Source organism: Mus caroli, unplaced genomic scaffold, assembly GCF_978045245.1.
Source record: "Mus caroli unplaced genomic scaffold, Mus_caroli_1 scaffold_16, whole genome shotgun sequence".
NCBI classification, from domain to species: Eukaryota; Metazoa; Chordata; class Mammalia; order Rodentia; family Muridae; genus Mus; species Mus caroli.
This window is the reverse complement of record NW_028227271.1, coordinates 14,427,099-14,441,042: the sequence shown is the minus strand read 5'-3', so window position 1 is coordinate 14,441,042 and position 13,944 is coordinate 14,427,099. Positions and strand designations below refer to the sequence as shown.

Genomic DNA, 13,944 nt, shown 5'->3' with positions numbered 1-13,944 from the left:
TCGTGTCTCTAGCTGCATATGTAGCAGAAGATGGCCTAGTCGGCCATCATTGGAAAGAGAGGCCCATTGGACATGCAAACTTTATATGCCTCAGTACAGGGGAATGCCAGGGCCAAGAAGTGGGACTGGGTGGGGCTGGGTAGGGGAATGGGGGTGGGAGCGTATGGGGGACTTTTGGGATAGCATTGGAAATGTAAATGAAGAAAATACCTAATTAAAAAAAAAGGAGACGGTTATTGCTATAAGTGTTTATTTAATAGAAAGTCAAATAAGTAAATATTCAAAATGTAATTTTATTGAAAAGAAGAATTATTGGGTCAGTGAGGGAGCTCAGCAGGTTGAGGGGCTTGCTGCCAAGCCTGAGGACCTGAGTTCAAGCCCAACGATCCATGTATGCAGAAGAAGAAAACCAAGTTCTACAAGTTGTCCTGTTACTTCCAATCATGTGTGTATGCATTCATATGTCGAGATGCATGGATAGACACACACATGTAATGAATGAATGAATGAATACATAAATAAATGTTTCAAAGGAATTATTTTCCTCATTTATATTCCCAGTGGCTTCTAGCTTTGCTTGGGAAATCTACGTGCAAAGATACAAAATGTTTGTTTTCATAGTGATTTAAAAATTCAATTAAATGCATCAACTCAACACTGAATAATAGACGTGCAGTTTAAATACGAAAATGTTACAGATTATTATTTTTATAACCATTCATGTAGTTCTTAACACTTTCTACAGTGAGTAGTGATCTTCATTACAATATAAACGTGGGGCTTTTCTGTTCTGTCATAAAAATGGTCGCCTAGGGCATACTGTGTTGTCCAATGTGAGCCTCCCTAACTTTTCTGCGTTAGTTAAGAAGACCAGATTGCTTTATGTGTGATAGGTAGTTGATATGATGATCTGTAAAATGAAAACTTTTTTATATATAACAAATATACACTCCTGATGTTTTCTTTGCTATTTAATAACAAACTTTAAGAGAAAAAAGTGACAAATCCTTATATTATTAACCCATGTGATTCTCTCTGAAGATACTCATCAGTCTCGATTTACCTTCTTTTCCTAGTGCCATTTTCACTTCAAGTATCAAAGAACTCTTCAGAATTCTGTTGCCATCCCAGAGTGATTTTAAATGAAATATACACTTCGACTGGGTGTGGGTCGAGGATTGTTTTATTCCTTTATTTATCTCCTATCTTTGATATCTTCCTTGACCCAAACTGATGCTTTAGTATTATTTATCTCTACTTTAAAATTAAATATGAACTTGCACAGAGAAAGTTTTGGGTGACTATTTATATAATAATAAGAAAGTTATATGGCTTCAGGCTTTAGGGAAGAAAAATGTTTTCCTGGAATGGACTGTCTTAGTTTTTTAGGAAAGATTAGAAAGGTATATGATACCTTCATCATATATCATATGGTATATGATACCTTCATCATATCATATGATATATGATGAAGAATGCTCTAGACACACTCTGATGGATGCGTCTCCTAACGCAATGATCATGTACTGTTTACTTAAGCATTCGTTCACTTTATTGAGTCCTTCATATCTAATTTGCAGTTTTTTTTCACCTTTCCAAGCTTCTATAAGATGTGGGTGACAGGACTCTCTGTTGGATTACAATTTCTTTCCTTTTTATTTCCTTCTTTCTAGAAAACCCTACAATTGCAATTTGAATTCATAGATGTACAGCTAGGAATAGGACTTTTTTGAAGCAGAGTTTGATCTGCATTAATATTTGCTTTTTATATAAAATATAATATAAGTAAAAGTGTAAAACTGTTTCATGAACATCTCTGGTGGTACACACATAGACTGTCAGAACTTAGAAGGCAGAGGCAGGAGATCATGACTGCAAAGCCAGCCTGAGTTTTTATAGTAAGTTTATTAGAATAACATAACAATATATAATATATAGAAACAATACATCAAATATATAAAATAATAATAATTATGAGAATTTATTAAAATAACTATATTGTTTGTGTCAAAAATTCAGTATCTTGTAAGCAATGCCTACTTTTAAAGGGACCTGTTCATATGCAAAAATTTGTAATTAATTATAACAAAATATCCACTATGAGGCTGTCTTAGTTAGGGTTTTACTGCTGTGAACAAACACCATGACCAAGGCAAGTCTTATAAAAGACAAAATTTAATTGGGGCTGGCTTACAGGTTTAGAGGTTCAGTCCATTATCATAAGGGTGGGAGCATGGCAGCATCTAGGCAGACATGGTGCAGGAGGAGCTGAGAATTCTACATCTGGAGGCTGCTAGCAGAATACTGGCTTGTAAGAAGCTAGAACAAGTGTCTTAAAGCCCAAGCCCACAGTGATACACCTACTCCAATGAGGCCACACCTACTCCAATGAGGCCACACCTATTCCAACAAGGCCACACCTCCAAATAGTACCACTCCTTTGACTGAGCATATACAAACCATCACAGAGGCTCTTGGAAAAGGCACTAAACTTACACTTCATTTGTGCCTTCCCTCCCACTGAACCTGAACATATGGACAGGACATGCTTCCAACAGTATTCTAGAAATGTGTAGAGTTAGCCAAACATTGGTGCTCTGCAAACATTTGTTGACCAAATAGTGAACCATGATAGAAGACTTCAGAGTCAAAGGAAATAACTTTTCAACTACAGCTCAACTACAGCCCGTCTACATTTGTAAAATTCTAACCATCATAGCTCTAAAACTTGTGGTGGTAACTGTTAAGAGTGTCTGTGTGAGAATATTATCAACAAGACTTTTAAAATGTTAAAGTCAAAGACTGTGATGTGCCTGCCTGTGAGTCAGGATCCTACTCCAGATTTCCCTTTCTTTCTTTCTTTTTTTTATTTATTAAATATTTATTTATTTTACATATGTAAGTACACTGTTGCTGTCTTCAGACACACCTACGAGGGCAATTGGATCCCATTACAGATGGTTGTGAGCCACCATGTGGTTGCAGGGAATTGAACTCAGGACCTCTGAAAGAGCAATCAGTGCTCTTAACCACTGAGCCATCTTCCTAGCTTTCCCCTTTGTTTCTTAAAGAATATGCTGTAACAGTGAACCCCAGTGACTGAAAATGTGATAATGTTGCAACTCTGCAGTTCTCACACAATCTGTAACAATAACAATTACTTCAAACACCGCCTCAGAGAAGGAGTTATTTTGAATTTATAAAATGTTCTTTTTTCTTTTAAAAATAAACTGTTGTCTCTATTCAACATCAATTTCAGTAAAATGTTAAGACAAACTGATAAATGTATCAACACAACCAGAGGGTAAAAAGTAAAATGCTCCCACTTTAAAATTAATGAATCAAAACAAGTTAGTAATCAAATCCGAGAGCGAGACGTTAATTCCTCTTCTGTAATTGTATGGCAGGACAGACAGCCTTATACAAGGGAATTGAAAGAATTCCCTCTTTTAAAAACAAAATTTATGCTTCATCTAAGTGTGTAAGAAGAAAATAGTTAATTAAATGGATAACATATTTAGATACTGTACATTTTGGTCAATGATACTGTTCAGTATGTAAAGACACTTGCAGTACAAGCCTGGGAACATGAATTAGATTCAAGGGCCCCATGTCAGGGTAGGAAAGAACCAACTCCACAGAATTGTTCTCTGATCTTTGTAAGTGCCTATCATGGTACATGTACATACTTTGCATGCATGTGTGGGTACACACACACACACATGCAGACACACTCACAAACACACTGATAATTAAAAATTCAAAACAATAAAGGTCATGCATTGAGACAAATCATGGAGCAAAATCAGTGTCAAAATAAAAATTCAGAGTAATCATAATTATTTTAATGCATTCAGAGCAGAAACAGGAAACCAAAACATTTACATAATTGGCAGCATGCTGATTACTTTATTTCTATTCTGTTTGTGCTGTTTTCCAAAGTTTCAATACTGTATCATTTTGTAATTGAAAAAAATACATATCATGAAAAAAATAATTCTGATATGGAGAATTATTTTTTGATCTTTTCGCACCCATATACTGTAACCATGCACATTACATAGAAGCTTCTAAAGTCATGGGCTGTTTCAGATCAAACCACGATGCATCAGTGTACAGTTCAGGTTTGACCTGTGAAATAAAATCACTTTAAATAATGGAATTCAGCATCACTCATGGAGAAACTGGCGCTGGGAATGGGTTACAAGTAAATATTTTGGACAAGAAAAGTCTCCCCATCTGGAGTAGCATGTAAAAGCTACTTTGCTGGGTGTGCAACCTGATAATGTTACTGATGCCCAATTAAGATCCCAAGTTATATTGCTATGTAATCAAATGCCACCTTTGCAGAAACTTAGAGTTTAAGTTCTACGGCTCTATAGAATTTATTCTTATCATGTTATTATTCTTACCATTCTACTTATGGGCAATGGTTGGTCTTAAATATCACCAGCGGTCAAAGAGAAGTTGGAAGGTATATTACTTACTGTGGTAGCACAGTGGATATCTTTCCATACTGTGGCTTCCCTGGAGAGATCAGAGACTTCAAATAAATTATCAAGAATCACTTCCCCAATCATGTCGTGTCTGGAAAATCTGTCAAAATCATATATACTAAAGTGTAGTTTGCGGTTGCTTAGCTGATCGTAAACCACCGGAAACTGAAATAGCTCATCAAACAGAGGGTTTAAAGTCTTCCGGTGCACGCGGGTCTGAAATTTCTTCTTCCTATCTGGAAGAAGATAGATCTTCACATAAGGATCAGAAGTTCCTGTGAAATCTTTAGCTGGGAGATCTAAAGCTTTGATAATTTTAACAACTAGGAGTTCATTTTCATAATCATACTGGAGCGCAAAGTTAAGTTTCCCACAGGTCTTGACGTCGTCTTTTCTGTTGCCCTCGGAGTCAACCGATTTCTGCTTGTAGAGTTCTGGTTTTATCCTCCCGATGCTCGTTCTCGTTTCTCCTCTTTGTAAGATGGGTTCAGTGCCCATGCTAAAGTCGACGCTGGAGACGTTCATTTGCCTTGGTAGGTGTCTCCTGAAGGAGTTGTGGCTGTACACACACATACACAAGATCGTTTAGGTTAGTCATTTCTGAGGAAGCTTGGAACTGGTATATACATGCTCCCCACCCACTAGGATCAGGAGAAAAGTGTCATTGTCCTTGTGCAGGATTCCTATGCCTATGTCTGTGTCAGCAAGGAAAACCAGAATGACAGCTGTCAAGGAAAAAGTCTAAAAACTGATAATCGAAACACACAGATGTTCAGTGTATAGAGGTTTTGCTGTTTTTCCCTCATAATCACATCATTAAACACCGTGGTAAGAAACAAGATTCTCAACATGACCTACCATCCTTCTCCCGAACTCAAGCAAATTCATCATTTGATCATCCCTATTGATGCCAGAGCCACTCCCCCTCCTAAAATCTCTAACAGCACTAAACAATGTGTTGTATTAAGTAGCCATGAAATTACTTAAAATATTCATATATGCTTTATATAACATTTTGCTTAAACATTGTACATAACCTACTTATATATACTAAACTTCAAAGCTTACTTGGTTGCAATATCTTAAGGTATACTTTTAGAGGGTTCCTCCCCACCTTTTTATATAGCTATCTAAATCAGAAGTGGAATAAGAAGGTTGAATTTGTAAGCCAAATTATAACTATTCTATAAAAATATCTAAGCATTTTGTTAAAAGATATTTTGTAATGTATATCATATATATGCATATATATTGAAAACAGCAACAAAATATTGTAATAATTTGTGCTATATTATATAATAATAATGACTAAATCAAATTTTGAACCATAATTGAAAAATTATTTTTATAGAAAGAAATATACTAGACATCTTAGGTCTGATAAAAATAGCTACTAGTTAAAACTACAGTTAACTTAAAACTCACCATTTCAGATTCTGTAACTGAAAATAACACACACACACACACACACACACACACACACACACACACACAATTCTTCACTAAAACTTCAAGACTGTAAATCTTGAAGCAATCTGTCTTCTTAGACCCATCCTATTATAATTTATTAGACATACAATGTAATGAATATTGACCGTAAACTTATTCCAAAATAAAAGACCCAGCAGCCTAAACTATATTCAGAATAAGGTCAGCGATAATTTATAAGATAGGAGGAAATATTTCCCATAGGCTCCATTGCTGTTCTGAAGTATTAAAGTGGCCCACTATAATCTAATTTGCAAGCCGAGAGCTAATCACTACATAATGGGGCAAGCCTTAGCTTCTTGAGAGAGTTCATTCAGCAACAATGGATATTTTTATTAAAATCACTTCACTTGGCCAACAATTTTGATTCATATGAACAGAACCTGAAAGAAGTTAATTATTGAATGTCCTAAGCTTATTTTATATTTTCAAAGACTTTCAAATATAATATCTTAATCCTCCTTTTTTCTCTCCAAACTTAGACACGTCTTCTTTGTGCCTCGGAACGTGATGTGTATGGTTGTGAAGCGTCTAATAGGACTCACTTCTACCGAGCCCCTTCTAGAGGAATAAAAACTCTAGTGTTACTTTTTTATTCAAGGAGCAGTGCCCTAATTACAGGGTAAATGGTGCACATTCCGAGTCAGTTCAGCGAGTAGGTTAACAAAAGCATTCATGGCTACAATGTTGAACTGTCACCATGACAACACTCAGCTTCTCCCTCTTCCCCCTTTTCTCTTGGAATGACTGATGAGTGAGTGTTCAAACACTGAAAATTCGAACCACTGCATCTTTTCCCATTCAGACTTCTGGAGACCCGTGCAAGTGCTCTGGGAGAAGGGCAGGGCCTTAGAGGACAACAACTGGACCCCGGTTGTCTTACAAAGAGGCTAACTGCATAAGTTACCAAGTGTACAGATGTCCTCTACACTTACTGTTTGAAAGAAACCTGTCCCAGACTTCTCAGGTGGTTGCTGATACTTTCTCCCCATCTCTTATTCTATTGTGTCTTGGCCTGGAATATTCCATTGTTCTTGTCTGCAAGAACATTACCACAGTTCAGAAATAAATGCCACTTCAGTGACTTGTCAGCTAAGCACCTCTTCATGGTAACCTTCTGTTATTAACTCTGGGTTGATAGTCAAATCATTCCCTTGAAACTCTGTATTAGTCTCCTGGTTCCTTAACACGTTGGAAGTTTCATTCTAAATGCCACTATAAACATGTTTCTCCTCCAAGTCTACTCTCTAAATTCAATGAACTACTCTCCTGAAGGGATGTTTTGTATCTTAATCACCATTATGCAAACAGTTTGATTCTATCTCATTATTAACTGGAAACTATTCCTCAGCTCCAACTTTGAGCACATGTCTGATCAATATCTCCCATTTTTTCTATGTTCCATTGAGACAGGCTGAACACTTATCATCATGTAGACAGAATTAGTGATGTAGAATTGGAAAGGAGCATTTGTTATGAAGGATAACAAGACTTAGCAACAGGTGACGGTATGTTACAGCCGGAAGGGATTGGCTGTTGTCCTCTATTGTGATAAAATATGGGGAGAAAAGGGTTTGTTTCAACTTAACTTCTCAGGAACACTCTGTTACTGAGGTAATCCAGGGCAGGAATTTGATGCAGGAACTTGGAGGCAGGAATGGAACAGAAACCATGGTGGGATGCTGTTTACTGGCTTGCTTCTAATGGATTGCTTAGTTTACTTTTTAATACAACCCAGGACCACCTTCTCAGGAGATGCATCCCCCAGAAAGATGGACCCTACCACTCTGATCACTAATCAAGAGAATTCCTTAGGCTTGCTGCAGGTAGTCTGGATGGAGGCATTTGAGGGATTGAAGTTCCTCTTCCAAGATAACTCTAATTTGTGTCAAGTTTACCAAAAAGCAAACATGACATTTGACTCCTTGTCGACCTGGCACACAGATACATCTGCATTCTATGGTAAACATTCCTCTCTTGTTCAACCCTATGATCTCATATTAATGCTAATTTCACAATATAAAGCACACATAGAATTAGAAGTCCCACAGTATTTAAAAATTAAAACATTTAAAAAGTTCAGTCTTATTAAAATGTCTGAAATCTCTCAATTATGGGCTCCTGTAAAATAATATATATATATAATATAATTATATATACAATTATATTATATAGTTATATATATTATATAATTATATTATATAATAATTATATATATATAATTCCAAGAATGAAGATCCAGGAGATAACCATAATCAAGCCAGGCCAAATCATAATTCAAGTTCATAGGTATGAATAGAAGGGCAAACATCAAAGGAAAGCCTTACAGGAAGAATGAATCAGGCATAAGATAGACTATCAGGACTCAAAGATAAAGTAGAAGATCTGTGCTGAATAAGTGAGGAATAGGGAAAAAAGATCAAATCGCTAAGAAGAAACATATGGAAAGGTAGAACTCCATAAAAAGACCAAAGCGTTAGATTATAGGCATAGACAAGAGAGAAGAAACTCAAGCCAACTACATAGAGCATACCCTCAATGATATCATAGAAGAAAACTTCCCCAAACTAAGGAAAAAACATACACATACAGATAGAAGAAGCACACAAAACACTGAATAGACAAAACCAGAAGAAAAAAAAAAAGATCCTTGTGGTCTATCACAGTTAAAATACTAAGTATACAGAACAAAAGAAATGTGTATTGAAAGCTGCAAGAGAGAAAATGTAAGGAAAATGCACATGTAAAGGAAAACTCATCAGAAGAATGGAGGGTTTCCCAGTGGAAACTTGGAAAAGAGGAAGAGTCTGGAACAGAGCATTCCAAGACCTGAAAGACCATGATGGCCATGCTTGATTCATGTATCTAGCAAAATCATCTCTCATTATTGAAGGAAAAAGAAAAACTTTCCATGACATAAACAACCTAAAAATTATTTACAAGCTAAACATAAAGATAACATGGGAAGCAATATTTCAGGCTGAAAAGAGGAAAGAGCATTGTAGACATTGTGGAAAGAAATGCAAAGTCATAATTATTAAAAACACAGTACTACTGAAAACAGAAACACAACCACCAAAACCCAACAATATGATTACAATTAATACACACACTTCAATAACTTTAAATATTAATGGTCTCAGTTCTTTTATCAAAAGACACAAGCTATATATTACAGAGCCATAGTAATAAAACAATATGTTACTGGCACAAAACAGACATATAGATCAATAGAATGAAATTGAAGACCCAAACGTAAGTACAGATAACCTCAGGCACTTACTATTTGACAACCCCCCCCCCAAAAAAAAACATAAGGCAAAGTAAAGAATATATCTTCAGAAAATGGTTCTACGGAAACTGGATGTTCACATGCTGAAGAATGAAATTAGACCCATATCTCTCAACTTGCACAAAAACTAGTTACAAATGCATCAAAGCCCTAAACGTCAAGCCTGTAACACGGAAACTGCTAGAAGAAACCATAGGCAGTGCCTACATGATAGAGGTTCAGGAAAGGACATTATGATGAGGACTCACACCTTGCCCAAGATATAAGGCCAAAAATCAACAAGTGGGACTTTATAAAACTAAAATGCTTTTCTACAGATTAAAAAAAAAAACTAACCAGGTGAAGATGAAGTACACCAAATGAGAGAACAACACATCTGACACAATTCACTTCCAGAATATTCAGAGGGCTAACACACACACACACACACACACACACACACACACACACACACACACACACACACACACACACAGAGAGAGAGAGAGAGAGACAGAGACAGAGACAGACAGAGACAGAGAGAGACAGAGAGAGACAGAGAGACAGAGAGACAGAGAGAGAAAGACAGAGAGAAATAGAGAAGGAGTCATAAAACAGATGAATCATGAGCCTGGGGCTCAAAAGAAGGGAGAAGAAGGGGGGAGGAGGAGGAAGGAGGAAGAAGGAAGAAAGAGGAGAAGGAGAGGGAAGAAGGACAAGGATGACGATGAGGAGGAGGAGGAGAAGAAAACCAATTAGAAAAATGAAAATCAAAATAACTTTGAGATTTCATTTACTCAAGATCAACAAAACAACTGACAACAAACACTGGAAGGGATTTTTGTGGTGGGGAACAGAAGTGATGAAAATGACCTCCATTCACTGTTTGGCGGGGGCGGGGGGGGGGGAAAGGATGTGAACTGGTACTGCCACTCTGGAAATCAGTGCAGAAAATTCTCAAAAAAGCTAAAAACAAACCTACCATATGATCCAACTTGCCACCCATTGGACCATGTGTAAAGGATTTGGCATTCTACACCATAGATGCTTGCTCAGCAATGCTATCTGATGTTCTCTCTAGTCACAATCGCTAGGGAACTGGAACAATCTAAATGTCTTCCTGCAGACAAATGGATAATGAAAATGTGGTACACAAAAATTATGGCATACTACTCGGCTACACGGAAAATGAGACCATGACATTTTCTGGTCAATGGATGGTGAACTAGAAAAATGGTGCTGTTGAGCGAGTTAATCCACTCCCAGAAAGACAAACCTGCACATCCTAGCTCATCCGAGGCTCCCAACGCCAAGTCTTCCGATGTGAGAATACATCCTGGAGTAACTACAAAACCCAGGAATGGGAAAAAAAGGGACCATTCTCAGGGTGCAGAAGCAATAGAAAACAGAATACAAGTGATCAGAAGGGGAATGGGAAGACGGGTGGGGCTCTAACTCAGGAAGAGGAAGGAGATAAAGAAGGTGGAGGAGAAAAAAAAAGAGTAAGGATGTCTGAAAAAAAAGTCATAAAGAACAATACAATTATCATCTACCTAAACATACTTATAATGAGGTGTAAGTATCACGTATAAGTTAGTTAGTGCATCAGACATTAAATTAAATTTCCCTATCTTGGCTGACGATGCTCCTTCCAAGAACCAAAGACTATCTAACAAAAGCCTCAATACTTGTCATGAGAATCACCCCCCCCCCTTTTGAGTCAGAGTAGTCCAAAAGATTCCCCCAACATTGTAGAATACTGTAATTGCCTTTGGCTGTCCCTCCACCCCCATTCCAGAGGAAGGTGTGTCCTTATTGCTGAAGATACCATGCTCTTCAGACACAGGGCCCAGCAGCCTTGAGCTGGATCTGACTTGAATGTCCTCCCTGAGGAATGGCTTTCATGACACTGTAAGTTCCCATGCAAGCTTCCAAAGGAAGGAAGCAGCAACCAATGGCATTTGTGAATCACAACAGTGACTAGCATCGCATGACAACTCTAAGGGTTCATGAATGCGATATACTTGAGGTAATCAACAATTCCTCAAGACTCGAGACCCACTCAGCAAGTGGCAAACCATGCCTAGTACTGGAAACCCAGCTACTTACTCAGGACTAATGAAGTCATTAAATCTTAGAGATCCTGTAACTACATTAGCAAACCAGCAAAATCGCTCACTAATTTCTAAATATTTGTCCTTCTATCCACAGGAGTTCTCAGCCCTCGTCAAGGAAGCCCCTCTTGTGACATAGGGAGACCACTACAGAGACCCACAACCAACCGAAATGCATTGACGTGGGGCCCATTTGCAAACGATGTGTCTGTAAAACATCCCTGCACTCAAAGCTCATGGAACACTGAGGAAGAGGGTGCAAAGAGATAGTGAGATTAGAGAGTGTGTTGTACACCTGTGTCTCCTAGAAATTGTCTCCTAGAAATTCCAGAAGCTACTACACTCATAAAGTCTCATCAATACAACTGCCTGAATGTGAGTTGAAGGAGAGCAACAAGAGATACACCAAGGGGGCTGGGGGGAAGCCTGGTGGGCCTCAATCAGACATAGAGAGCTACAGGCTATTAGGGAAGGCTTAGAGCGAGGGACACAGTCTATCCCAGGGAAGCGAATGCCAACTGCTTATCCAATACCAAATGGTCAGCCCTGAAAACATGTAACAGTACATAGACTAAGCAGGCTGTGTTTCTGTTTAGGAGCACATAACATTACATAGAGAAAGAAGGCTGTGTTTCTGTTTAGGAATATCCACGCACACAGAGCAGGTAGAGGGAGATACAGGATATGGATGGAAGAAGAGGAATAGTAAATGACACAATCACATTAAACAGTAAGAAGAACTTTTTAAAAAATTATCAATAACCTAATATATAACAATATAACAAATCTTAGACTAAGTTTATATTATTTCTAGAACCTTGAAAAGTGTTCCGACTGAACTTATTCTGGGCTTAAATTACTGTACTCAGCATGGCAGTTTAGGCTTTTCCTTACATTGCAATACTCTTTTGACTGTCTACTGACCACCACATACCCATCTCTTGGGTGAGATGAGCTAGGTTTTGAAGAACAGTTGAAATCCTGATCTGATCTGATCTGATCTGGCACCCTTTGCTCTCCATGTATTTTAGCACCTGGGCTACTGGAATTATCTGCTGTCTCTCCTGTCTGTCATTCTTCAGTATTTAATTAGACTGTGACATTCATAATATCAAAAAAATTATTATTCATCTTCTTATACTTTTAATTAAAAGCATTATGGGACTGTACAAATGTCTGTTCCTATAAATGATTTATGACAGAGTCCTTGTGACAAATACCATGGGACTTTCAGGACTTATCTATGTCATATAGAAAAAGTATCCAGTCAACCTAAAATTAGTATATATACATATGTATATATATATATTAGACATATAGTATGTATAGTATATAGTGTATATATATAGTATATACAGCACATATATTATATATAGTATATACATGCTATCTATACTATATATATATATCTACACACACACACACACACACACACACACACACACACACACACACACACTGTTAGTGCCAGAAAGCTAAAATAGTTTCACACTTGAGAAATTTGTTCTCTGGTTGTTGTGTTATGTATACCCTAGATCAAAGGAGGCACCCCACTTGAGAAAAGCAGCCTGTGCACATACCAAACACACCCCTTTTGTAAGAGCACATTTGCACAGACTTCATTACCACATGCCTCATGAACTTTCAGGCCAATGATTGTCTATGGTTCTGGACAAACATTGCTTCCTGACATCCTAGCGAGTTACACTGTTTTTTTTTTTTTTTTTTTTGAATGCTCCCTTTATTATTGTTTTATCTTCTTTCCTATTCCTTACAGCCTCCTGGGATGAATAATTTCAGTGTTTGTTGTCCTTTGGAAGGAATTTAATTTATATAAATAAAAAACCTTACAGTAAATAAAATTACTCAGGACTTACAGTTTTACATAATTTTTAATTTCCCCTATAACAAGGTACATTGAACTATTCTTTGTGAAACGGTGCATGGTCATTTCATGAATAGATTTTTAATCATTCATAGCTAATTCCATCAGAATATGTAGCCATCATTTATCTTATACACATTTCCTTGTTTTTATTCATGTTCCATTAGTTCTCTCATATTTTCTCGTCATTTCATGAGCCTTTAGAATCCTTTAGCAGTGATGAACCTATGTAATTCTGCATCTAAAACTAATTATTTTGCCAGTGACTGTTCATTTCATCTTCACACTGTTAATGAATTAACAGAAAATTGGTTTTCCTACTCATCCGGTGAATACATCACCCCTACCCTCCTTCTAACACGAGTACCATGTCCCCTTAGCACCTGATGTCTGGCAGAATAAACTGAAATGGAGCAATGATCAAGCAATCAAAAGCATCCTCTGACAATCACTGTGTCTCCCTACACGGTTCTGGAAGATAGGAGGGCATAAAAGAAGGTCATGTGTCCTTATAGTTTGAGAATTTAATGTCTGAAAACAAGTGGCTTCTCTTGAACATATTGTTTTGAAAGAACAGTTTTGAACATCTCAGCCATGATTTTAAGGCCTCATGTACCTTAATTCTAACTGCCACCAAGTGGCTCTCTTGTTAGCACTCCGTTGTGTTCTATGACTTCACGTGTTTCCATC

The 13,944-nt window shown here is 37.3% G+C and overlaps 1 protein-coding gene across 1 annotated transcript in view; it reads right to left on the bottom strand.

Annotated features, from left to right (window-relative positions):
* The window catches only part of Syt10 (synaptotagmin 10), a 56,495-nt gene that overhangs the window by 23,932 nt on the left and 18,619 nt on the right, over window positions 1-13,944 (bottom strand). The window contains exon 3 of the mRNA XM_021183812.3: window positions 4,488-5,055. Coding sequence (XP_021039471.1) covers window positions 4,488-5,055 — 568 coding nt within the window. The remainder of the gene's footprint in view (window positions 1-4,487; window positions 5,056-13,944) is intronic.